At 49.3% G+C, this 27,586-nt stretch overlaps 1 protein-coding gene across 1 annotated transcript in view; it reads right to left on the reverse strand.

The window, feature by feature from the left end:
• Nucleotides 1-1,522: 1,522 nt before the first annotated feature.
• Nucleotides 1,523-27,586, reverse strand: part of tmc1 (transmembrane channel-like 1) — a 116,435-nt gene continuing 90,371 nt past the window's right edge. The window contains exons 14-20 of the mRNA XM_038803884.1: nt 27,191-27,319; nt 26,984-27,051; nt 22,501-22,740; nt 21,945-22,070; nt 20,757-20,835; nt 3,609-3,696; nt 1,523-1,848 (exon numbers count right to left, since the gene is read on the reverse strand). Coding sequence (XP_038659812.1) covers nt 1,592-1,848; nt 3,609-3,696; nt 20,757-20,835; nt 21,945-22,070; nt 22,501-22,740; nt 26,984-27,051; nt 27,191-27,319 — 987 coding nt within the window. The 3' untranslated portion in view covers nt 1,523-1,591. The remainder of the gene's footprint in view (nt 1,849-3,608; nt 3,697-20,756; nt 20,836-21,944; nt 22,071-22,500; nt 22,741-26,983; nt 27,052-27,190; nt 27,320-27,586) is intronic.

Raw genomic sequence — 27,586 nt, forward strand, 5'->3', positions numbered from 1 at the left:
GAAGAACTTGTTGTATGAGGAACGTTTGAGGACCCTGGGTCTGTACTCAGTGGAGTATAGAAGGATGAGGGGGGACCTCATTGAAACTTACAGGATGGTGCGAGGCCTGGATAGAGTGGACGTGGAGAGGATGTTTCCACATGTAAGAAAAACTAGAACCAGAGGACACCATCTCAGACTAAAGGGACGATCCTTTAAAACAGAAATGATGAGGAATTTCTTCAGCCCGAAGATGGTGAATCTGGGGAACTTTTTGCCGAAGGCTGTGGAGGCCAAATCACTGAGTGTCTTTAAGACAGAGATAGATAGGTTCTTGATTAATAAGGAGATCGGGGTTATGGGGAGAAGGCAGGAGAATAGGGATGAGAAAATATCAGCCATGATTGAATGGCAGACCTTCCATGTAACCAACCTGGTCTGGGGGCTCCCAGGCCCCTCCCCTGCCGATCAACCATACCCCTTTTAAGTCAGGCCTCGGCCCACGTTACGTGCCCCTCCAGCCCCAGATGTCCGCCGCCATCTCTCCTTTCCCAACTGTGCCATACCCACTATTCCTCATGCCCCACCACTGACTCCTCCACCTTCTGGATTGCCAGGCCCTGAGCCTTCTGTCTCTGCCCCACCATTCAATTACCTTTGCCAAATCCTCTGAGGACTATTTCCTCTGCTGCTGGAATTTGCCATTCAGGAGCTTCACCAGCTGCTCCGTTAACCACGAGTTGGCAGTGCTGCACTCTGCCATCTTCACCTGTGTCGCACCACGACAAGTTTCCTGCTCAAACTGCTCTCTCTTCCTCGTGGCACTCCTCGTCCGTTCATCCATACACTAACCCCACCAGAGAAGTATTACCTTCCCTGGACACTCATACACCTTTTGCCCTCAAACACCACACAATTTGGGTGGGGAAGGACCAAAAAATCCACCTCGAGCCATCAAGTGTGTGTCCATTTACTCCATGGACTCCACCAATAGTCTCTTGCTGGCATACAATCAATTCACTTTTTTGAAAAGGTCCAATTTTCCCCATTTTTTTCTCAGTATGTGCATTTCCTCTCACCAGACAGCATCCTCATTTAGTCTTTCAAATCCTCCCTACAGTAGGGAGTCCAAGGCCATAACCGTGCTCTAACAGAGGTCTATTACATATTCCCATCACTACTGAGACAATTGCTGAGACATTTATTGTGCACATGTTATTTATCATTACAGATATTTGTGTGTGTTTTGATGTTGTAGCATTTCCCAGGCATAGACTAATAATTACTTTTTTTTCTGCAAGTTTGGTATTCACAATAAAGCAGCAAAGGAATAAGCAAATCAGAAAAATTATGATTTCTTTCAAATTCAAAACATAGATTCCATGAGCAAAGTCACTGAGGAGTACAACTATCAACACATCTTCTGAATTAAGTTACATTTTATTTCAGCAGGAAGTTGATACACAACTTTTATTACATTAAAGGATTGTATTATTCTTGAATTATGTAATTTATTCACAAAAAATTCACTCAAAACTGTAGTACATTTTAAAATTCATTTTATGTTAGGTTTAAAGCAGTATCAGCTTACATTTCAGCATCTCTGTCCACATTATCTACAAACAGCACCACCTCTGGGCATCCTTGGATGAGCTCCATGGTACTGCTGTGGTCCAGGATAACGAGGTAGGCCTGGCAATTGACCAGATGCTCTTGGCCCTGGTGGTCGAGTCACAGCAACTCGTGGTGGAGCAGCAAGTCGCATTCCTCTTCCATTGGGTGGATGGACACCATGAGCTGAAGGTGCGTTAGAAGAATTCACTCCATTTGGTTTCTTATCCACATCGCCTCCTGTTGCTCTTTGGTTGACTGAATAATAAATAGGAAGACACATTTCATGTTTGTTTACTTTTTTAAATTACTTTTTAGAAAGCTTTATTTGCATTCTGCCTGGAGAGATCATTTGAACTTAAAGTAATTGATTGTGAATATATATCCATCTAAAACAACAACAATTGCATCTCTAGACAAACACCCTATCCTAATTGCACTTAAATAAAACATACTATGGACTCTTTTATATCTAGGTATAAACTGCAAATGCCTGTGTAAATGCAAATATATTAATGTTCAGAGATACAGAGCAGCACGGTGGCACAGTGGTTAGCATTGCTGCCTACGCCGCTGAGGATCTGGGTTCGAATCCCAGCCCTGGGTCACTGTCCGTGAGGAGTTTGCACATTCTCCCCGTGTCTGCGTGGGTTTCACCCCCACAACCCAAAGATGTGCAGGATAGGTAGATTGGCAACTCTAAATTGCCCCTTAATTGGAAAAAATAATTGGGTACTCTAAATTTAAAAAAAACTCACAATTTAAAATCACATAGCATGATGAAACCTAACACAAGTGTATTGACTAAATACCAACAAGTTGCAACCTGTGACTCTCTTTGAGAAGGCCAACATAGGCATTCTTGTCCAAATAAAACAAGAGCAAATAATTGTGAAATTGCAAATGAAAAATGAAAATCGCTTATTGTCACGAGTAGGCTTTAATGAAGTTACTGTGAAAAGCCCCTAGTCGCCACATTCCGGCGCCTGTCCGGGGAGGCTGGTACGGGAATCATGTTAAAGCTCAGTAACGTTTATCATCCTGCGTTGCTCTGTTTATATCTGGTCTCCCTTCTTACTCATTCACACGTGATATGCAAACAATCACACAATTGTCAGTGCTGCAAATTCTTGAAGTGGGTGGCGGCAGGACCAAGATAAATTGGCCTGTTAGTCCTACTTTAATATTAATGACAGCCTCCTTAATTTTATAGCTTGCTGATAGTCTGAGCTTCATGTGCACAGAAGAAAGTTTTTGGCCATTTCATTTGAGGGTTTGTTCATTTTTCTTTTTGTTTCCTAATCACATACTTATCTGAAGAAAAGCCAGGAAATCAAATGACAGAAAATAATTTAACTTTTCGATGTCGTTCACAAGTGAAAGGCTTTTTCAGGAACAACTAATATTCGGATTGTTGAGTTCCCATGAAGGAAGTATTATGAGTTATTTTTCCACATTGTTAGATGGAAGCTGTAATGAGCTGACAATGTTCTGCCATCCATATTGTCCACAGAGTGAAGCAAGAATCACAATGAAGCTTTTAAATTTAAGTAAGAAAAAGCTATGAAGGGATGGGAAATATAGAGACCACAGTAAACTGGGCTAAGCTGTGAATGGGTAAACCAATGGGTACACACTGGGCAGAAAGCAAAAGAGTATGTTAAATGATTTGAAAAAGAACCAGAGGGGGTGGAGGAGAATTAAATTTTTCGCAATGTAATGTAATTTACTGCCTGAAAAAGAGTGGGAGAAACAGATTCAACTTTTACATTCAAAAAGGAAATTAATAAATATTTAAAAAGAAAATGCATGCAGCGCTATGGGACAACAATAGTAGCATTAACTGGATAGCTCTTTCAGAGAGTATGCGCAAACAAGATAGGTTGGATGGCTTCCTTCTATGTTATATTTTCACTGTTCATAACTGAAGGAGCAAAGTACATGCCTGTGCAAATCCACAGAGCAGGAAACAATATTTGGTACCCTTTTGCTTCACATCTGGATCTATTCATTCATACCTTTCTGCATGGAATTCTGCAATTCTTCCATCTGATCGGCTGCAGCTGTAGCATTCCGTTTGTTTCTCTTTTTATTTTCATCACTTTGCTAGCAATAATTCCAACAAAAACAAATTAATTCTCTTTTTAGTGTGACTAAAGAGGGGAAAAATGTTCTTAAATTAAAATATTCCAAAGTATCATAAAAAGGATCTAATGTTTGAGGAATATTTGACTATTTTTCACAGAAAGGCATTGCAAATTGATTAGGTTAACTTCATTGTTTTAAATGGAAGAGCTCATCCAGATTCAAAATCCCTCTTGCTGCTTCTGCAATGAAGAAATAATTGATGTTTTCCTGGGCCAGCTTTGCTGACTGTTTTCTACAAGCATTTGTCTTCCTGCTTCAGGCTACCAATAATCCATCAAGACATCGACAGGACCCTGTTGAATTCCAGCAAAAGGTCAGAGGGAAAGTCATCCTACTCGTGGAGACACTGGAAAAATATACAGAGAAATTTGGGCTGGAATTTATAGGCCCCTGTGGATAGGTTGGCAGGTGGGGGCAGGGTTGTAAAATTGTAATATTGGATGGTATGCCATAGGTGCCAATCCTGGCACCTACCCATCAACCCCGCTGCAATTTTACCAGTAGCTGGGGAATTGTCGATAGACCTGTCTACCTGTGGGCCAATTCAGGCCCTTAAGTGGCTAATTAATGGCAGCTTAACAATCCCTTCTCACCGCCAGTGGGATTTTAGCTGTACTGGGAGAGGACTGTGCCAATTGTACAATCCAACAGGTTTCACTAACCAGGCTGCTGGTCAGTCAAGAGGGAGGATGCCTCCTTTATGGGTTTCTTGTGGCCGCTGAAGGGCCTCCCACCCAGTCTTCCCAGCCCCATGTTGCCCCTCCTCTTCTCTCCATCCTGCCCCCCTCTCCATCCCTCTCGCCAGGTCTGCCAGATTGGCCCTGATGAGACCCTGAACTTACCTTAAAGACTGGCTCCATGGCAGCGCACAGGGATTAGCTGCAGTCCCAGCAATGGCTACACATACAAAGGACCAATGGTTACACATAAAATCAGTCAGTTCAGTTGCATCTGGAATGGAGTCCAGCAAACAAGGGTAAACTCACTCATGCGGACACACGAATTAGGAGCAGGGGTAGGCCACTCTGGTCCTCAAGCCTCCTCCACCATTCAATAAGATGATGGTTGATCTGATTGTAACTTCAACTCCACATTCACACCTATGCCTGATAAGCTTTCATCTACTTGTTAATCTATTTGATAATCAAGAATCTATTTAGCTGTGTTTTAAGAATATTCACAGACACTCCTTCACCTACTTTTGAGAAAGAGAGTTCCGAAGACCTGTGACCCTCTAAGAGAAATAATTTTTCCTCATCTCCATTTTAAATGGGTGACTCCTTATTTTTAAACAGTGACCCCAATTTCTAGATCCTCGCATAAGAGGAAATATTGACTGGGATTCTCCATTTGGGAGACTATGGGCGTGATTTACCAGCCGCGTTGTGCCGGAATCGGAAGGGAAACAGCTGGTAGATCCTGAGTGAGGCCTCCCCTGGGATTCACAATGGCCGTTAGTCCTCGCGAGATCTAACCAGTGCTGCCACGGTGCCAGGCTGGCAGTGCCAAAGTGCCAAGCTAACATTTTTCCCGCACCAGGGATCGGGCCTGGGGGGTGCCCTGCGGCATGTTGTGGTATGCAGGGGGCTCACGGACCCCTCAACAGGTGAGTTGGGGCATTTTGAGTGTCCAGGGATCGCGCCAGGGAGTCGAAAGATCAGGGCGCCATTTGATCTCTTCCTGCACTGAGGTGTTCCGCGTGTCAGAGCTCCTCAGTGCAGAATACGCGGCTAAGTGCGACTTAATGAGGGCGTTCCCCACCAGGGCAGAAAAAAAAGAGTGTGCCGCTCGATAGCGGGGTGGTTCCCGGCGCTTGTCGATTCCCGCCCAGAATGATCTTGGTTTTCTTTTGGTAAATCATGCCCTATGCTCTCCTGCAAAAGCTAAATCACACACACCTGGTTTGCACTCACACTGGGAGTGCAAATAAGGAAATGAGTCACAATCCTTAGCCACGCAAATTGGGTGGCACAGTGGCACAGTGGTTAACACCACTGCCTCACAGGGACCCCGTTTGATTCCGACCTTCGGTGACTGTCTGTGTGGACTTTATACGTTCTCCCCGTGTCTGCGTGGGTTTCCTCCTGGTGCTCCGATTTCCTCCCACAGTTGAAAGATATGGGGCGGCATTCTCCCCGACCCGGCGAGACGGGAGTCCCAGCGTAGGGGAGTGGCGCCAACCACTCCGGCATCGGGCCTCCCCAAAGGTGCGGAATTCTCCACACCTTTGGGGGCTAGGCCCGCTCTGGAGCGGTTGGCACCACGACGACTGGCGCTAAAACCGGCACCAGCGGCCTTTCAGGCCTGCCGCCGGGGCTGGCCGAATGGCCTTCGCCAGTTCGCGCATGCGCCGGTGGTGATGTCAGCGTCAGCGGCCGCTGATGTCACCACTGGCGCATGCTCCCTGGGGGATTCTCTTCCACTTCCGCCATGGCGGAGGCCGTGGTGGCGGCGGAGGAGAAAGAGTGCCCCCACGGCACTGGCCCGCTCACGGATCGGGGGGCCCCGATCGCGGGCCTGGCCACCGTGGGGGCACCCCCTGGGGTCCGATCACCCCGCGCCCTCCCAGGACCCAGGGGGCCCACTCGCACTGCTGATCCCGCCGCCACCAGAGGTGGTTCAAACCTCGGCGGTGGGAGAGGCCTCCCTGCGGCGGGACTTCGGCCTATCGCGGGCCAGAGAATCGGCGCAGGGGCCTCGCCAATCGGCGCGGACATCACGCCGATCGGCGGAGCGTGATTCCCGCCCCCGCCAATTCCCAGGTGGCGGAGAATCTCTGCCACTGCGGGGGTGGGATTTCCGGCGGCCCCAGGCGATTCTCCGACCCTGCTGTGGGTCGGAGAATTTCGCCCATGCAGTTTACTGGGTTGGCCATGCAAAATTGCCCCTTAGCATCCAAAGATTGGGAGGGGTTACAGGGATGGGATGGGGGTATGGGCTGCGGTTGGGTGCTCTTTCAGAGGGTCAATGCAAACTCGATGGGCCATATGGCCTCCTTCTGTACTGCAGAGATTCTCTGATTCTATTAAATTAATGCATGGTGGGAATTGCGAGGGATTCCCTAGCAAATCCCATTATCGGGCTGCCAATTATGGCACCAAAATCCTTCTTATAAGCCCTTGCACACATAGAATTTCTCAAATCATCAACTTTCAGCAGTAAAATTGTGAGTTGTTCAATAATCTTGTATCAGCTGCTGAACTCCCCATTGCGTGGAATTATTGCCTTCCACTGTGGTGTGGTTGGGGGTCGAGAGGGTATTTAATCCAGTATCAACTAGACCTTATCTAGTCTAGCAGGCAGCTCGATAATGTGGTGCGGCAGCTGCACCCCCCCCCCACAATGCAATTTAGCCCCCCCCCACTGGAATATTCAGGATGACCTCCCCCACCCAACAACCCCCTCAGAGATCCCCATGAGAGCGATCTCCACCAGTGCTCCAAATTAGAGAGACCCCCACCAAAGACCCCTAATTAGAGAGACCCCCACCAGAGACCCGTACTTAAAGAGGCTCTCATCAGAGTCCCCGCATTAGAGAGACCCCTGCCTGGAAACCCCCCATAAGAGAGACCTCTCCCAGGAAGCTAGAGAGCAGTCCAGACAGTGGCAGTGAAACAAAAACCACCGCTTTAAAACTCACCTGCTGGTTCAGGCAGAGGAAACAGCACCTGTCAATTCCTGGAAAGAGAAAACCAGTCCATTGGAGGCCCCCCTCCCCACAACACAAATCCTGCCTATCCCACCCCGGATACACTGCCCCACCTCCATCAGAACCCCCCTTCAGAAACCCCTCTGTGATGATTGGAAGATGTTAGGAAAATTGGATTATAAATGTAGTGGGAAATTTAAGAGTTAAAGAGCTGTGGGTTAGAATGTGTTAGTTTAAAATAATTCTGTTCTGCAGGGACTGAGTGGCTTTAGCAGCCAGCAAGTGAAATTGACGAAGGAATGTGTTTTTCAGTCTGGGCTAATGCATGGTGGTTTGCATAGGGATGTCCGTGGGGAGTTAATGTGCTTTGCAGCTTGCAGAGATTGTTTTTCAGCTTGGGGAGATGAGGTAATTGCTGGGTGGAGCCAATAAAAGCAGAAAGACATTTTGAAAGCATTAAGGAGGCAGTTTGTGGAGAAACTTTGGAGAGAGGAGTTGCCTTCTGATCTCCTGATGCTGAGCTCACATTTCTCCCACAGTAAAATAGATTGAGATATGTATTTTTCTTTTCTCGCTGGTTGATGGGAAATTGAGTAGTCATGTTCAAGGTATGAATTGTAAGCTGTTCTTTTTGGGAGTGAAGTTAAAAAGTTTAATATTGTGGTTATAATATAGTTTTGTTTTAAAAATAACCAAGTCCTATTTGTTTACACAATCGTTCCTGGAGAAAATAATTCTGCACAATGTTTCAAATAAACTAAAATATTGGGGTATCGGTCAATATCCTAGCCATTGTTGGGGTCTGGTCTGGGATCGTAATACCCCCATATCAGAGAGTTAAGTGCTTTCACTTTCTTTCTCAGCAGAAAGCACTAAACTGCATTTGATGTGGCCAAGAGCTGTCAATCATAGCTAGATGTTTATAAATATTGAGATTAGGTTTAAAGCTGGGTTTTTGAGATGCATTCAAGAGAAATGAAAATAAACAATCCAAACACCTGGCTCTCTGGAAGCCATTCACTTGTAAATTACAACCGAATATAAGCTACAGCTCCCTACTTCATCATCCCATTATCTTCAATGCCCCTGGAAGACATCCTCTGGGTGCTCTGCAACCTGGTGGGCTGCAGCTCACTTGTCAACGGCACATGCAGAGCCATGCCACCCTGTTCTATGTGCCGACCTTGAGAAGCGGCCTCATCAGAGGGGAGGAACTCGGGGGAGCTGGTGGCCACTGTCCAACTCCATGAGATGGGTCGGGCTTGGCACTCAGCGGCCCCTCCTCCCGGTTGGTGCCCATAGGACCCTGGGGTTCAGCTTGGGATGGAGGGATAGCTGGTTCGAGCCCCGGATGCCCTTGCATCATCTGGCTCTGCCAGACCTGGCAGTTCCCCATGGTTTGCACCATAGTGTCGACGCCCTCAACAATGCTGCTCAGGGATTTGGACATGCACTGCAGCACCTCAGCCATGCCCACCTGCAACAGGGATAAACTCCGCAGCGCCTCGGCCATTCCAATCTGAGAGGGGAACATGTCCCGCAGAACATCATCAAGGTCGGCCTGGTACTGGGTGACATCCTCCAGGGAGTCTTAAATTCTGCCGAGCCCCTCGGCCATAGACGTTACCGACTTCACTTATGGTGCTGCCGTTGTGCACCAGGTTCACCACTCGCAGTGTTAGCCTTGGTGCCACTCATTGCTGCTGCCATCTCCTGCACCTCTAACCTCTTGCATGCCTCCAAGCGGCTATGGATCTGCTGGAGTAACGCAGACATCTCCCTTTGAATGTCCTGGTCGCTCTCTATCATCTCCATCAGCTCTGGGAAACTCTGTGCCAGGGGTGCAGCATCAGGCTGGGACCCAGCTGCGTCCAGGGATTCAGCAGCCCTCTGACTGCTGTCTCGCCTGGGGATTCCTGCCTCCACCTGATGTACAGCAGTAGTATGGTGCTCACCAGATTGTGCCCCTGAAGTCTGACAACTAACATTTCCCACCGAGGTGTGTGTATCTGAGTTGGTTGAGGGTGGGGTGACAGCTGTGCCACGACTATAATGGTTGTATCCTCAGAGCTCTCATCTGAGGTGTTCTTCTCGGAGTCAGTAGAGTGCGCCCTCTGGGACTGGTCGGCTCCATTGGCTGGATGACCTGCGGGAAAATGTACATGTGGTCAGTGAGAGGGATGGGTCAGTTAGTAAGGCAATCACTACTCATGTTTGACAGATCCTCCGAGTGGAGCCGATGGTTCCTCACCTCTGCGGCATCTGCCAGCCTCCGCGTGGGTGACCGCCTTGACCTCAGCCACACCGTTCACCCCCAGGGGCCACTCCTCGAAGGAGGTGAGGATTCTCGAGTTCGGCACCCCACCACCAGTCTGGGCTGTCTCCGACGGATATGGGATAGATTTTCCTGAGGAGACACAGAGGGCATCGTTAATCACACATGTGGTTCACAGTGGTGGGAGAGGGGGTGTGAAGGAGGGTTTCGGGCGGGTGGTGGTTGAAGGGGGAAGGGGATGAAGGAAGGGCTGAGGGATCACATGGGGAGTTGGGGGCTGATGCTCCCTTGGAGGTGGGGGTCATTGGTGTCTACCCCCTCGTGCTGCCCGGTATAGATCATTGGCCTTTTTCTGGCACTGAAGGCCAGTCCTCTTGGTCAAACTGCCCAGCTCAAAACTGCTGTCACCTCATCCCAGGCAGCACTGGCTGTCTTGTGGCCAATTCCCCAGGACCCTTGGGGGAACAGGACATGCCTCCTGACCTCCATGACATCTAGCAGCTTCCCCGAATCTTCGGCCGGTCTCCTGGGCGATATTATTGCTGGCTAGAGTTGGCTGAGTAAGTGCAGCTTAAGTGCTGCTCGACTTTGTTAGCGAGGGAAGGTGAGGGCGGTCCTGGAGAATCAGCTGACGAGCCTTCATTTGCGACGAGAAGCCCGTGAGGCCTCATTATGTGGACCAATTAACGTTGAATTGCGTGGCTGTCCTCGCTGGGCCAAGCACCGGGAAACTCACGGCAGTCCCCACTCACTACCACACTTAGAAATTTTTCCGGACAAATACACCCTTTAGTTAGGGGGACCCATTTAATTTGGGTGTCTCTGTAGGGCGGGACTCTCTAATTAGGGGGTTTTCATCATTGAGGGGGTCCCAGGGGACTCTCCCTATTCACGGGGTCCATGGGGGGTCTCCCTGTTAATGGGGTCCCTGGGGAGGCAGGTGTCCTTATTAAGGAGATCCCAGGGAAGGCGTGGGGGGTCTGGTAGAGGAGGGGTGATCAGGTAGTACTTTGTGGGAGAAGGGTGGCCCACAGATGGACGTTGAGGGTAACCTTCTTAAGGAGTTACTCCCTTGGCCCACAGTGAGGTCCACCACGCCAGGGCCATGCTGGTAAATACCAGAAGTGACCCGTTCCTACGTGATTCTCGGCCCAGGGGACATGAGAATCATGGGCCGCCGGAGAACAGGGTTCTGGGCTCGTTAAATGGATGCAAATGGGTTATTAAGACCGATTTGTATTCATTTACATCCTCCCACTGGCATGAGGTCATGAACCTTGATTCAGGTGCTAGCGATAGGTCGGAGCTTCGTGTTCGGATCGGCGACCGAGGCCTGTGCCAAGGTTCACCTGATGCCCAATTCTCTGTCCCATCAGGAAACACATTTCAGGCATCATGGGATGGAGAATCCAGTCCTAAGTGTTAATACCAGGACTGAGTTGCTTGCGGTTCGCATTCCCGTTTTGGGCGCTGTCGGTAGAGAAATTCAGGATACGCTAATGAACCAGCATTCTGCCCATTCTGGGTCAATTCTCATTTCCGCCGGAGTCGCATTTGCTGAGGCCAGAATTTGTGCAAGAGAGATTGGAAAGCTGGAGCAGCTTTCAGCATCCACTCCCCACACATTCCAGCCAATAAGATGGCCCAGAGAAGAGCAATGCCATGTTGAATGCGGTGGAGGAGAGGCAGGACACCCTCTTCCCCAGGGTGAGTAGAAGACCCCTACCCGTGATTGTTAACCGGGCCTGGGCGGAGGTGAAGGGGACTGGCATGGGGGAGACTGGCACACAGTGTCGCTAGAAGATGAGCGACATCCTTAGAGCAGCTCGGGTGAGCCACCACCTCTGTTCTCCGGGTATCACTCTTATCCCTCACTCTTCACATTACAACTCCACTCCCATCGAGGCCAATCAAAACTACTTGCCTGCATCTCTCTCACACCCCATGCTGCACCAAACCCCAACACCTGCGAGATCCTCTTTGGCCAGGTGCCTTGCACACACATGCCAACAGCTACAGACACTCTGGCCTCACCTGCATCCCATGGAGTAGCCCAGGGGTCATTGAGCACCCTGAGGGAGTAGGAAGTGCTGGGACCTATGCCGATGCCTCCTGCAGGGGAGGTACTGAAACATCTCAATGCTTCTGAATTCCCCCACCCCCCATCTGGCACTGGCATTTCTGATGGGCAGAAGGCAGAACAAGGTGGCACCTCGTCACCTGTGACACCCAAAAGATGGCCGTGCCCATCTCGGTCCGGACCCTCCAAAAGATGATCGCCAAAGGCATCTCAGGTTAGAGGTCGAGATACGCAGAAGGCCACCTCCACATCTGATGTGCTGTCAGGGGTCACACCTAGAAGGAGTGGTAGGACATGTAAAATAAGGAAGTTAGACACCAGTTAAGTTGGCAAAAGTGAAATACGTGGCTGCAATGCTGGGCAACTTAGTGGGCAGGAAAGCTTTCCCCACCCCACCGGATCTGGACAGAGCACATCGGTCGCTGCGCCCGAAGCCCAAGGAAGGGGATCAACCGAGAGCAGTCATAGTCAAACTGCACCGGTACCGGGATAGGGAGGCAATCCTGCGCTGGGCCAAGGAAAATAGAGCCAGCAAATGGGACAGGCACACCATCCGAATATATGAAGACCTTGGAGTGGATATATCTAAGAAACGGGCTGAGTTTAACAGAGCGAAAGCGGCTCTCTACAGGAACAAAGTGCGTTTTGGTATGCTGTACCCAGCGAAGCTCTGGGTCATATACCAAAACAAGGAATATTTCTTTACAGCCCCTGCTGAGGCGAATAGATTCGTCGAGGAGCACGGGCTGGAAGAACAGCAGGGGGGGTAGGGACGAGAGGCCCCTGGCAAGGAGCAACGACACGCCAATGGGTAGGATGGGGGAAGAGCAGGCAGAAAACCGTAGAGGCCAGGTAGAGGAGAAGCGAGACAACAACCTCCGAGAGGGGAGCCACCGTAATAGCAGGAAAGCTAGCGCCGGGGGCACGCAACAAAGCAGGGCCGCTGCGCACCCCCAACAGGGGGGAAGGCGCCAGGCAGGGGAGGGGGGAGATCATCCAAAGTCGGGAGAGCAAACGGGGACAGGAATAGGGTATAGAGGAGCAAAGGAGGGGTATACAGGGGAGGAGGGTAGAGGGAGAGACCGGGGGCGGGGGCACACAGGGAGGGGAAAGGTAGGGTCAAAGGGACAAACGAGGCCAGAAAAGGAACAGGGCTACAAAGTACCACAACCAAGGGCTCGGAACAAGGACCCACTGCAAGCACCCACCCAGTACGGTCTGTGGGCAAAGGGGCCCCCCAGAGTGCAGGGGACTACCCGCGTGGCGGACACACAGTGGACGGCCATGGCGGGTGCCCCCAAGACAAGGGGAAACCCCGGAGCGCAGAGACCCGACCGCATGGGGAGAGCAGTGGTAGCGGCCATCCTGGACGGCCCCCTAACAAAGGGAAACCCCGGAGGGCAGGGGCTCGTCCACCAGACAAACATGGTTAATCCCACAGGAACGAGGGGGCAGAAGCCCCCCACCATGATAATCACCTGGAACGTAAGGGGACTTAACAGCCCAGTGAAGAGATCCAGAGTCCTCACCCACCTCAGAAATATGAGGGCCGACATAGTCTTCCTCCAAGAGACGCATCTGAGGGAGCAGGACCAACTGCGGGTAAGAAAGGGCTGGGTGGGACAAACCTACCATTCCTGCTATGGGACAAGGGCCAGGGGGGTGGCGATACTGATCGGCAAGAGGACAATGTTTAGGGCGACAAAGACGGTTACAGACCCAGGGGGGCGATATGTCATGGTCAGCGGGGCCCTGGATGGGGCGCCGGTAGTCCTAGTCAACGTGTACGCGCCCAACTGGGACGACACGAGCTTCATCCAAAAGACCATGGCAGAAATCCCGGACATAGCGACGCATCGACTAATCATGGGGGGGGACTTCAACTGTGTACAGGACACAAAGACGGACAGATCAAACCCCAAAACATGGAAAACCTCAAACATGGCAAGGGAACTCGGTCACTTTATGGAGCAGATGGGAGCTGTGGACCCCTGGAGGTTCGCCCACCCGGGGGAGAAAGAATTCTCCTTCTTCTCCCCAGTACACAACGTGTTCTCCAGAATTGACTTCTTTGTGGTGGGGAAAACGGTGCTTCCAGGGATAGAGAAGGTGGAATACTCCGCAATTGTGATATCAGACCACGCCTCACACTACATGGACGTGCGGCTGGAGACGGGAAGGGCCCAGCGCCCCACATGGAGGTTGGACGGTGCCTTACTAGCTGACAAGGCCTTCAGCGAAAGAATAGCGCGGGCCATAGCGGAGTACACGGAGAACAACCAAAACGGGGAGGTATCATCCTCCACGTTCTGGGAAGCGCTTAAGGCCGTAATAAGAGGGGAAATCATTGCCTTCAAAGCGCAAAGAGATAGGGAGGAAAGGGTGGCTGGGCAGAAGCTGGTCGACTCCATACTGGAGGTAGACCGTAAATACTCCGAGGCCCCGACCGTAGAGCTCCTGGCGGAGAGAAAAGAACTACAAAGGAACTTTGACCTGCTCTCCACCAGGAAAGCAGTGCACCAACTCCGCCAGGCGCGCGGGACCCTGTACGAACACGGAGACAAAGCCAGCCGCCTGTTGGCACACCAGCTGAGAAAGCAGGCAGCCACAAGAGAAATTGGGCAAATCAGGGGTACCAGAGGCATGTTGGAAACAGAACCAAAGAGGATTAACAAAACCTTCAAGGCCTTCTACCAAGAGCTGTACACCTCAGAGACCCCAACGGGGAAGGCTGGGACGAACCGGTTCCTTGATGGACTGGTCATACCAGTCGTGGGAGAGGGAAGGAAACAGGACCTGGAAGCACCACTAGCACTGGGAGAGATCATGGACAGTATCAGCTCCATGCAGACGGGAAGGCGCCGGGACCGGACGGATTCCCGGCGGACTTCTACAAAACATTTGCGACAGCGCTGGCCCCGCACCTGCGGGAGATGTTCACAGACTCGCTAGCTAGGGGCACACTGCCACCCACGTTAGCACAGGCCTCAATCTCGCTGATACCTAAGAAAGACAAAGACCCAACGGAATGTGGGTCAAACAGACCCATATCTCTGCTGAACGCAGACGCCAAAATACTGGCCAAAATCCTAGCCAAAAGGCTAGAAGACTGTGTACCTGAGGTGGTCACAGAGGACCAGACGGGCTTCGTCAAAGGTAGACAGCTCACCTCGAACATCAGGCGCCTGCTGAACGTGATAATGACCCCCTCCGGGGAGAGAACACAAGAGGTGATCGTCTCCCTGGACGCAGAAAAGGCCTTCGACAGAGTCGAATGGAAATACCTCATAGAGGTACTGGAGCGGTTCGGGCTTGGAACAGGGTTCACCGCGTGGGTAAAACTCCTATACAATGCCCCCATGGCGAGTGTACGGACCAACAATACCAACTCCCAATACTTCCAGCTGCACAGGGGCACCAGACAAGGATGCCCACTGTCCCCACTGCTGTTCGCACTAGCAATCGAACCGCTAGCAATTGCGCTCAGGGCAGCAAAAAATTGGAGGGGGATCCGAAGGGGAGGCAGAGAGCACAGAGTCTCACTCTATGCAGACGATCTGCTCCTCTACATCTCGGACCCACAAAGCAGCATGGACGGAATCATCGTGCTCCTGAAAGAGTTTGGAGCCTTCTCGGGCTACAAACTCAACATGAGCAAAAGCGAGATCTTCCCAGTCCACCAGCAAGGGGGGGGGGGGGGGGGGGGGGGGGGGGGGGGGGGCAGCACTAAAGGGGCTGCCGTTCAAAGAAGCCCGACATAAATTCCGCTACCTGGGGATCCAAATAGCCCATGACTGGAAAGGGATCCACAAATGGAACCTCACCAGCCTGGCGGAGGAAGTAAAAAGGACCTGCAAAGATGGAACACACTCCCACTCTCCCTCGCAGGAAGAGTCCAGACGATCAAAATGAACGTATTGCCCAGGTTCCTCTTCCTGTTTAGATCCATTCCGATCTACATCCCCAAGGCCTTCTTCATAGCGCTGGACAAACTTATCATGGCGTTCGTATGGGGGGTAAAATGCTAGGATCCCAAAGAAGGTCCTACAGAAAACAAAATCCAGGGGGGGGCTAGCCCTCCCGAATCTACAATTCTACCACTGGGCGGCAACAGCCGAGCGAGTAAGGGGATGGATCCAGGAGCCAGAAGCCGAGTGGGTGCGTGCGGAGGAGGCCTCCTGCATGGGGACCTCCCTCCGGGCCCTCGCCACGGCAGCACTCCCATCCCCACCCAAAAAACACTCCAGCAGCCCAGTGGTGACAGCCACCCTCCAATCCTGGAACCAACTGCGGCAGCAATTTGGCCTGAACAAAATGTCGGACAAGGCTCCCATCTGCAACAACCATAGGTTCAAACCAGCACTGACTGACGCCACCTTCAAAAGGTGGAGACAGGACGGGGGGACACTGACAGTCAAGGACCTATACACGGACGACAGGATCGCAACACTGGACGAACTGACAGAGAAATTTCAGCTAGCTGGGGGGAACGAGCTACGGTACCTGCAGCTCAAAACTTCCTACGAAAGGAGACAAGGACGTACCCACAACCGCCACGACAGACACTACTGGAAGACCTACTGGACGCAAGTATCCTAGAGAAAGGGAACTGTAGTGACATGTATGGCCGACTGGTAGATAGGGACGACACCGTACTGGACGCAACAAGAAGGAAATGGGAGGACGACCTGGGGATGGGGATAGGGTGGGGACTCTGGAGCGAAGCACTGCATAGGGCCAACTCTACCTCCACATGCGCAAGGCTCAGCCTGACGCAATTAAAAGTGGTACATAGAGCCCACTTAACGAGAAACCGTATGAGTAGGTTCTTCCCGGAGGTGGAGGACAGATGTGAGCGGTGCCAAAGAGGCCCGGCCAACCACGCCCACATGTTCTGGTCTTGCCCCAGACTTGTGGAGTACTGGACAGCCTTCTTCGAGGCTATGTCCAAAGTGGTGGGGGTGAGGGTGGAGCCATGCCCGATAGTGGCGGTCTTCGGGGTTTCAGACCAGCCAGATCTATTCCTGGGGAGGAGGGCGGACGCCCTTGCCTTTGCCTCCCTGATCGCCCGCCGTAGAATCCTGTTTGCCTGGCGGTCAACAGCACCGCCCAGAGGTGCAGACTGGCTGTCCGACCTCTCGGATTCTCTCCAAATGGAGAAAATCAAATTCGCCATCCGAGGGTCGGACGACGGCTTCCACAGAACGTGGGAGCCATTCATGCAATTGTTCCGGGACCTGTTTGTGGCCAACGTACAAGAGGAAGAATAGTCGGGGGAAGGTAGCCGGCGGGGAGGGGGGGGGGCTACGGGCTCGTTACGGGGGTTTGATGGCTAGCTAAGGCCCAAAACCAAACTAAATAAATGCCAATAAACATGTTGGGGAATGTAAAATATGTATGCCGGCAAAGAGGGGGAGGCCACAGTTATTACTACGAAGATGCTCACCTGTAATATATATGTTAATTTTTGCGTGTTTTTTTTTCTCTCTCTAACAATTTGTAATTTGTTCAATATAAAACATGAAAACTGAATAAAAAACATTTATAAAAAAAAAAAGTTGGCAAAAGTGCAGCAGATAGGTTAGAGGTAGAGATCAGGGCCCAAAAATTGTATATAGTCATGATTAAATATCTTTGCACCAACATCCCGACCTGCCTCAATCATCTGGCCAAAGGGTGTGAGGGATGGGCTAGGCTGGATGTAGAGGGTGTGCCAGGTGGAGGGGTATGGGAGGTTGGTGGTGCGGGGTGTGGATACTGGAGGATGGCACAGGTCAATTGAGCATTCTAGCTGGTGTCACCCTCAGAGGAGCAGGGAATGGAGTCAGAAGTGTGAGGCCACATTGTAAAAAGATAGCTGATCGTGTGAGTGACCCACCATTACTTAATATCTTCATAACCACCACCCCGCAAAACCCCAGCGGATATATGGGCCCGTGAGATGGAATGGCGAGCCCACATGCAGGGATTACCCGGGCGGACAGTGGAATGTGATCTTGAAGGCAGGAGTCCAACTTTATCAAACAATGAGGAGCACCAGAGCTCATCTCACAGTTAGTCATCATCACCCTCTGTACCATTGACAAGACCTGTTGATACTGCCTGTCCAGGAAAATCACCCTGATGTGATGCTGGTAGACGCTTAGTGGGGGGAGGGCCAGCTGGAGTGGTGGGATGGAGTGAAGTGAGGAGGGACCGGGGAGGATGGGATTGATTATGGGGGAGGGGGCACCATTTGGAAGGGGTTGGAGGGGGTGGGAAGAGCATAGAGAGGTGGGAGAGGGTGATGGAGATGCCAGTGGCTAAGCCTCCAAGTATGGAAATCTGGAGGTGATGAGGTTATCTCATGTGTGGCGGCACTGGTGTTCCCAGCCCGGGCTCCATGTCTGGCATTCTTCCTCCTCATCCAGCACGTTCTCCTTCTGCTCTATGATGGTATGCAGGCTGCAGCAGGTCAGCACGATGCTAGAGACCCTTCTGGGGCTATATTGGAGAGCCCCACTGGAGCGGTCCAGGCATCGGAAATGCATCTTGTGGACGCCGATGCACCGTTCAATGACGCTCCTGATTGCTGCATGGGCATCGTTATAGCGGTTCTCCGCTTCAGTCTGGGCCTCCGGACAGGCATCATTAGCCAAGACCACAGTGGGTGACTCTTGTCACCAAGAGCCAACACCTCACCCGAGGGAGCGCCTCAAAAGGTGCCAGGAACCGATGAGTTTGCCAGGATATATGCATTGTGCACGCTGCCTGGATATTGGGCACAGGCGTGCATGATGTGCAGCTGGTTGTCACGCACCAACTGTACATTCAGGGAGTGGAAGCCCTTCCGATTGATGAAAGACACCCCCTGATGAGCCGATGCCTGTACGGGAATGCTTGTATGGGGGCTGGTTTAGCACAGTGGGCTAAACAGCTGGCTTGTAATGCAGAACAAGGACAGCAGCGCGGGTTCAATTCCCGTACCGACCTCCCCAAACATGCGCCGGAATGTGGCGACTAGGGGCTTTTCACAGTAACTTCATTGAAGCCTACTTGTGACAATAAGCGATTATCATTATTGTTATGTGTGCCATGGATCATCCCCTGAACCTGGGGCATGCAAGTGATGATGACAAATCCTGGTACCCAGGAATCCTGGTGTGCCTGGTCCAGATTGAAGTTCATATAGTCTGCTGCCCAGGCGCGTAGGGCATCTATCACAGTGCAGACGCACCTGCATATGGATGTTTGAGAGATCATAGACAGGACCCCGCTCACCCCCTGGAAAGGCTCACAGGCATAAAAGTTTAGGGCGACTGTCACCTTGTGGCCACTGGGGGCAAGTATCCTCCTACATACCATCACGGTGCCAGGTGTGCCATCATCTGGCACAGGTGGCATCTGGTCTCACTGCTTAGCCAAAGTCTTTGGTGGCACAAGAGTTCCGGCATTTCCTCATAGGACTGGCGCTGGTGGCATACACATGCTCTGATGCGGCTCCTCCTTTGCATCTCATCCTGGGCTTGTCGGACAGCCGGCACTCCAGCCTCAACGGGTGGCCCCTGCTCTTCTGGGGCAGGTTCCTCTTGTGCAGGGTCCTCCCTGAGCAGGCCCTGTGCCTCCAGCTTCTGTACCACCGTAACAGCAGCTGTGGCCAGATAGATAGCAAGCATTCCAGGCTGTACTCCGGAATTCACTCTCCGCAGGGGGGGAAAAGAAAAGACATGTTGGCAAGATGAGTATTCCCCTGCCCATCCAACTCCAACAGGCTACATGGTAACACTGAGTTGCACTTTAACTCCACCCTCCAGCTCTACATGTCCCTTCCAAACCCATCCCCACCCCTCAGCTGTTCCTCCCAATGTCTTCCCCCACATTCCACCCCTGTCCCAATCTGTGAGTGGCACCGGAGAGTCTCTATCCTCACCACCCACCCCTGTCAACAGGGATAGAGGTGGCTGCTGCAACCCATGTCAGCAATTGGCTCTGTGGTCCCTGTCCTGTCTCACCAGTGATGTCTACTATGGGTGTCCTCATTGGGTGGGCCACGTGTAATGCCGCCAACAGGGTGAACCTCAATGTACAGTGGAGAGGGTCACCGTGTGCCACCAATCAACTCCATGCTTAGAGGCTTGTATGTGGGCAGGTCCTACAGATGGGGGTGAGGCAGGAAAGTCTGCTGGCAGCATAGTTGCTGGGTCCTGGTTGTGTCACACAAGTTGTGACAAACTGATCGGGGGCAGGATGGATGGGCCAGGGGCATAGTGGGTAGGCAGGGCTTGGAGACAGCTGGTCCTCTGGAATGGGCTAGCTGATAGTGTCATTGGTGAGAGGGCAGTGTGTCAGGGAGGGTTCCAAAGGCCACTGTACATGTGTCCTTTGTTTGGGGTGAGCTCTGCTATTCCCCTGCTTCCCCTGAAGTGGGGCTGCTCTTCTGATGAGTGCATTGAGGAGTGGCAGCACCTGGTCTGTCATTGATTGAGTTTGGCCACACCCATCCCATTGTTGGGCCAGCTGGAGTCTGAGGGTTTCCAGAGGGGTGGCCTGGGTGGGCTCCCAAATGACCAGTGGCTCTGTGAACTTTTACAGGACACAGTGAGCAGTCAGCAGAGTGAACAGTCAGGGGTCTGTAACTTGTACCAAATGGGTGCATTTAAAACAAATACTGCAGCAATGGCAGCCTGAGCCAGGCCACCCCAATCCTGAGGGGACACCCTGAATCCATGGAGCTGTCAGCAAGTCTCCCTAGAGACCCACATTTTACCAAATCCCTTTCTCTTTCCAGTGAGTTTGTTTTGACTAAAATTAGCTAAAGGCACAGAATTCCTGTTACAAGCAGACATGTTGCAATGCATGCAATAATATTGCAGTAGAACCTAATTTTTACAAAACATACAAAGTGTCTCTCTCACCCAACCACTGCCTAGTCATTCTGCCAATAAATGATAGTGACAATGGACAACTGGAACATGTAATATTTATGCACATGGGGTACTTCTACAAAACATTCCTTTGATAGGCTGAATACCTACATTTTGTAGTTTCTTCTTTAATTCCAAGTTTGCAGCCTTATATGATTCAGAGGTTGTTTGAAGATAATAGATAGCCAAACTGCAAAGGAACAACATGTAGGTCATGGTTTATTTCTTTAATCTGTCAGTTGAAGTTTGCATTTCAAAAGAATATCATGTAGTTTGTACAAATACACTTATCAAAGATCTGTGCATGTCAGGCAGGCATATCACACATGTAGTTATTCAAATTGCCCCATGGGATTTTATCATTCATCAAAATTAACACTTGAGCCACAAATGTATAAAATCTACCTGTACTTTTCTCATGATCAAGTCATAAAGCTTTTTGGTGATCTGACATGATACTCTGAGGCCTGGATAGAATGGACGTGGAGAGGATGTTTCCACTTGTCGGAAAAACTAGGACACAATCTCAGACGAAAGGGACAATCCTTTAAACAGAGATGAGGAGGAATTTCTTCAACCAGAGGGTGGTGAATCTGTGGAACTCTTTGCTGCAGAAGGCTGTGGAGGCCAAATCACTGAGAGTCTTTAAGACAGAGATAAATAGGTTCTTGATTAATTCGGGGAGTAAGGGTTATGGGTACAAGGCAGGACAATGGGAATGAGAAAAATATCAGCCATGATTGAGTGGCGGAGCAGACTCGATGGGCCAAGTGGCTTGATTCTGCTTCTATATCTTATGGTCTAATGATTCTAAATCAATGATACCGGGGGTCTTTTTATAAACAACAATTCCCAAATGTAAATGTATGAAATTAACTGAGACAGCCATAATCTCTAATTTTTTTTGTTATGACATCCTTTTCATTGTTTCTGCTCATTTTCACCCCTCCTGACCTGATGAAGTTCTATTAGGCTATAGTTGTTAGTTGCTTGTGATACCTTGTCCAAGTCAGCAAGTTATCTATGAGCCCTAGCAATGTCCGTACATTGTTCAGTAACAGAGAAAACACAGATGAGACCTATACAATCCTCATTCCAAAAAAATTGGTGTTGTAACTCAAGAACTGTTGCCTTAGCAGCTGAGCTACAAAATAACCCTCTTTTAAGGAGGTTTATTGAAACAGACTCCAGAAGCTATAAATTTACAAAATACTTGGAAATATTTGTAGATAATAGAAGATAAGCAGTTCCAGGTGACCAATTTTTTATCACTCAAATGTTTGAGCCGAAATTACTTACACCATGAGTAAAATGAAAGACAGAATCAAACCAGGGTTGGTGGCAGCAGTGAAAACTTTCCCAAACCATGCTGGAAAGTCATTGTCCAGAGTTTCTTGAATAACATTAAACATTCTTTCTTTGCCACTGTAAAATAGAAATTAATTACATTTAAGAATTGTTTTTGATTTAAATTTGCCATGTTGCTTGCTGTGGCCTCAAGTTAAAAGTTGATGGCATTAAAAGTTTCCGTGATAGTTAATTTTGTAAGGCTAATTGTCCTGAACTTCTCCTTATCTATCGCTATAACTTGCAAAGCTGTTGGATAAATAGCATGTAAAAGACAGTTTTTAACTATCTGCATCGTTCCTGTGGGAATTCTGCTGATCTCCCTCCAGAAAACCCCTGAAGAAATTCTGCGTAAGTGTTAATAGTCCAGAAGGCCCTAGGTTTTGTTTTAATCTATTCTGAGTGAGTCTATCTCAGCTGCCCAGAGGCTCCTGCTGGCAAGTGCATGTGCAATGACAAGTGAGAATACCATTAGATGACTGGCCAATTTCCAAGCAATGTTATTCACCTAAATGGACCACAATCAAAGGACGGTGGTATTGAGACAATAGTGTAAACTGCAGGCAATGTTGACAGGAACAAGATGATCAGCAACATGGCCATGTAGAAGTTATTTGATCTTGAAGCCTTGAACACACGCTCATGTGGAACATTGGTGCACATGACTGCCCAACACTGCAGATACATGGAGGCCAGAAGACGTAGAACATTGATAGCCGGAAGACACGGAGCATAAAAAGCACCCATCCTAAGGAAAAAAATATCAGAATTATTGGCTTGACATACTATCTTACAGAGATAAGAAAATGTTCAAATGATGTCTCCACAATTAGAAATTAAACTCAACTAGGAAATTTACTGCTTAATTAATCTTACATAAATGCTGTTGAGGATGCATTGATGAGGACAAACCAAGAAACAAATGTAAACAAATAGTGGGCGCAATTCAGCGGACACAAGTTAAAATCTGCTGAACGGCACGTTTATTGGGGTGTATCTCGCCAGCCGGAGCAGAGACACTTCGCTATCCAACGGCACTTTGCTGTTTCTTTTGGCCTCATGGAGTTTCTCCCTGCTAAGGCCGCACTTAGAGGGATAACCTGCTGGTGAGCTGAAGCTCGCCAGCAGGAAAGACTCCTCACAGGTCGAGGTGCCATTTTGTCTGGCAGCCCCGATATTTCAGACCCTCGCCTCTTGTTTTTGTGACCACTCACAGACCCCCCCTCCCCCGGCAATCTTGGGGAGGGCCATGGAAACCACACACCCTCACCTCCCATCTACCTGGCAAAGACCCCTGGGCCTGACCTCTGGCAGTTACAACCTGGTACCCTGGCACCCTAGAACTGCAGCCTGGCACCTTGGCAGTGCCAGGGTGGCACTGTCAGGGTACCAGAGTTGCACTGCCAAGGTGCCTGGTTGGCAGTACCAAGGTGTCCAGGTGCCAGAGGGAGTGTCAGCATGCCACCATACTCTGCCCCGACTACCCGGAGTGTTTCCAATGGCCTTGGAGAACCCCCCTAGGTTCCATCACGACTGGTCCACGTTTGTGTGGATCTGTACTAAATAGCACCCTGGCGAGGTCTCCCAGGCGCGGCCGGTGAGTAGCGGGAGTCGGGTGAATTTGATGTCCGGATATTTAAATGAGCCATAAGTTTTTCTCTTTGAGATAGTTATAGGAACATAGGAACAGGAAGAGGCAATTCAGCCTGTCGGGCCTGCTCTGCCATTAATACGATCATTGCTGATCAGACACTTCAATATCTTTTACACCCAATATCCCCATAACCCTGTATGCTATTGTTAATCGGACATCTATCAATTTCTACCTTCAACATAGTCAATGACTGAGCATCCACAGCCCTCTGGAGTAGAAAATTCCAAAGATTCACAACCCTCTGTGTAAAGACATTCCTCCTCATTTTGGTCCCAAGGTGGTATCCCCCTTATTTTGAAATTGTGCCCCCATTTTATCTTTATTGTCACAAGTAGGTTGACATTAACACTGCAATGAAGTTACTGTGAAAAGCCCCGAGTCGCCACATTCCGGGCCTGTTCAGGTACACTGAGGGAAAATTCAGAATGTCCAATTCACCTAACAGCACTTCTTTTGAAACTTGGTTGATATATTCATGCAGCATATCTTACACATTGCAATGATAATGGATGGCAGTAATAGCTAGATATTCAAGTAATAGATATATCCCAATTGAGTTATTACCACTGTGGAAAACAACATTGGGAATTTTCTCAAACATTTTTCTGTTTTTGTTGGATCAGCAATATTCTAAATAGATGCGTAGGATCCACAATGATCATTAATCCAGCTGTGTTTGTTTTAAGAGGCATTAATGGAGTGGGAAAAATTCTATCCGTCTATAGAATTCTTACAATACAGAAGGAGGCCATTCGGTCCATCAGGGCTGCACCAACCCTCTGAAAGGGCACCCTACCTAGGCCCAGTTCAGACCCTATCCCGTAATCACACCTAACCTACACATATTAGGTCACTAAGGAGCAATTTTGGCATGGTTAATCCAACAACACTTTTGGGAGCCAGAGGTGCAATTAACCATCATAAAATGCAATTACCCTGGGGGGGTAATTCATTTTCAGCTTGGTGAGATGATGTCATTGCTGGGCAAAGCTAAGGTTTTTTGAGAAAACATTTTCAGTTCAGTTCTGATCTGGCTGAAGGTGTGCACAGTGAAACAGTTCTGCTCTCACTGTAACTAAGTTAAAAGCGATTAACTATATTTAAAGCATTGCAGACTTGTCTGAGGATAAGGGTGAGCTGAAACAAGCCAATGAAAACAGCTTTTGAAGATATCCAGCCAGAATTTCTGGATGGGTCTGACCGGACTTAGATCTTTTCTGTAAAACAGTGTCAAAAAATCTCTTCCTCAAAGGGTAACTCTGTAAAGCTAGAATTCCTCTGTGCCATTGGTATTTAAAGTGGATTGAGAGCTGAGATTAATTATTTTTGTGTTGTCCAAATGGGAATAAAGATAGCAATTAAGTGTATTGCATTCACTGTATTGATTAATATTGTTTAAGGGGTAATTGTCAGCTATTTTTTGGTGTGATGTTAAAGATTTTAATACTCTGTTCATAATAAAGTTTGTTTTAATGTACCATAATCCCTATTTCTTTGTGCAATCACCACCGGGGAAAAGTTTCCTTTCCTCACAGTGTTACAAAATTAAAATATAATATTGGGGTTTCTGTCCAGTATCCTAGGCACTGCTGGGTTTGGTCTGGGATCGGAATAGTAATAATAATAATCTTTATTAGTGTCACAAGAAGGCTTACATTAACACTGCAATGAAGTTATTGATATCAATATCACTCCACAGAAATTTCACTCTTGACAGTCATGATAAGGTATAGAGGGATCCACAATCTAGAATATTCTACCATCATATGCTCCCACTAAAGGAGACAGAAAATGGTAATGTGCATAGTTAAGATGCTCAAACTACACGGAGAATAGTCATAGATCGGCAAAGACATAGGGTGAGATTTTCCACACAATCCGCTGCATGTTTCGCGTTGGTGGAGGCAGCCCACCATTGGCAGAAGATCCCGCCATTGCCAATGAGCTTTCCTATTGAATGTACCCCTCACCACCAGAAAACCAACAGTGGGGGTATGCTGTCTGCAGGACTGGAAGATTCTGCCAGTGTGAACAGCCGGAAAAGTTTGGTCATTGAGTTTTACATCACAGCTAGAGGCCCTTCGGCCCATCGTGCTTGTGTCAGCCATCAAGCTCCTGGGCGGGATTCTCCCAGCCCGGGGCCGGGCCGCAGAATCCCCGCAACCAGGCCACGCTGCCCCGACGCCGGCACGCGATTAATCGGCGCCATTGACGCAGGCACGTTTGGCGCAGTGCCAGTCGCGGGCTGCTGTACCTGGCGGGGCCGCCGATACTCCGGCCCGGATGGGTTGAGCAACCGCTCTAAAAAGGCAGAGTCCCGCCGGCGCCGTCCACACCTGGTCGCAGCCAGCGGGAACTCTGCGCTGGGGGTCAGGGTGTGGCCTGTGCGGGGAGGCTCCGACCCTGGGGGGTGCCTCCGATGGGGCCTGGCCCGCGATCGCGGCCCACCGATCGGCGGGCTGGCCTTTCACTCCTCGGGCCTATTTTCTTACATGCTGGCCCCTGAACTCCCGCGCCATGTTGCGCCGAGGCTGGCACGTTGAGGGAGGCCACCGCACATGCGCGAGTTGGCGCGGCGCACAGTTCGCGCCGGGTTGGGAGGCTGGAGCGGTGTGAACCGCTCCAGCGCCATGCTGGCCCCCTGTAGGCCAGAATTGGTACTCCCAGCGGCCCGTTCACACCGTTGTGAAATGCAACGGCGTTTCCGACGGCATGGACACTCTGCCGCCGAATGGGAGAATCCTGCCCCATCCCATTCTCCAGCACTTGGCCTTGTATGTTTTGAAATTTCAATTGCTCATCTAAATGCCTCTTAAATGTTGTGAGGGTTCATGCCTCTACTGCCTTTTCAGGCAGTGAATTCCAGATTCCCACCACTTTCTGGGGGTGAAAGACAAGGGGATAAATATCAGTTGTCAGAAAATCATATTGATGCCTGTATTTCCAACGTGAGCTTCCAACCTATCAGGCTCCTTACTGACACCATAAAGTCTGAAAGTTAACGATTAAGTCCCCAAGTGAGTCTGCCATCTGCAAAATGAACATCACAGTTGTTTCAGAAAATCCCAGAACAGATGTTCTGAAACCATTCCTTATGATGTCCTTCAATACATAAATGATGACGATGTTGAATAGGAGGTTTTTCTATTTAGAAAAGGCAAACCTAATGAACCTCCCTTCTCATTTCATACATGAGTCTTAAAACTGGAATACATAGGATTTGCTCATGGACTCGCATGACTCCAAGCTTCTTCAGGACGACCGGGTGAAGCATGAGATGAGAAGTCTTATGAATGTCTCTGTAAACAATGTAAGTATTACCTTTATGCTCACCCACCATATCATGCCTTGATTGAAGATCAGACCTAAAACATTCCCACTGATATCAAATTCTGCATAGGAAGGCTAGACAAAAATAATAGTTTATATTCAATGGTTTATTCCAAGCAATTATTACAAATTACAGTTTCTCATATTACATTGCATGTAGTAATTATATGTATGTGTGTATCTGGACATAAAACTATAATTAGTTAATACTTACAAATCCATACTCCAGGTCCCAACACCAACAGTAATTAATAAATCTGACAAAAACAGCACGGAGGAAATCTCCAATTAGTATAGTTATGACGGTCGTCAAGGTATCTGAAACAGTGAGCCGGACAAACTCCTATGAGAAAGTGGAAATGCATTTTAATATGGTTGTATTTCCCAGTCTCCTATGAAATCTCAGCTACGTATCACAATAGTTTACTTCATAAATTTGAACACATCATCCTCAGTTATTATTTTAAGTCAAATTAAAATTGAAATATTCTATTTGTAGCAATTATATGCTTTCTGAAGATGGTTCTTCAAACAGGAATCACATCTATACCCTTAGAGTCTTGAATGTCCTCAGATATATAAAATCAATGGATAATTTCCATGGTATCAA

The sequence above is a fragment of the Scyliorhinus canicula genome, chromosome 8 (assembly GCF_902713615.1).
Source record: "Scyliorhinus canicula chromosome 8, sScyCan1.1, whole genome shotgun sequence".
Lineage (NCBI taxonomy): Eukaryota > Metazoa > Chordata > Chondrichthyes > Carcharhiniformes > Scyliorhinidae > Scyliorhinus > Scyliorhinus canicula.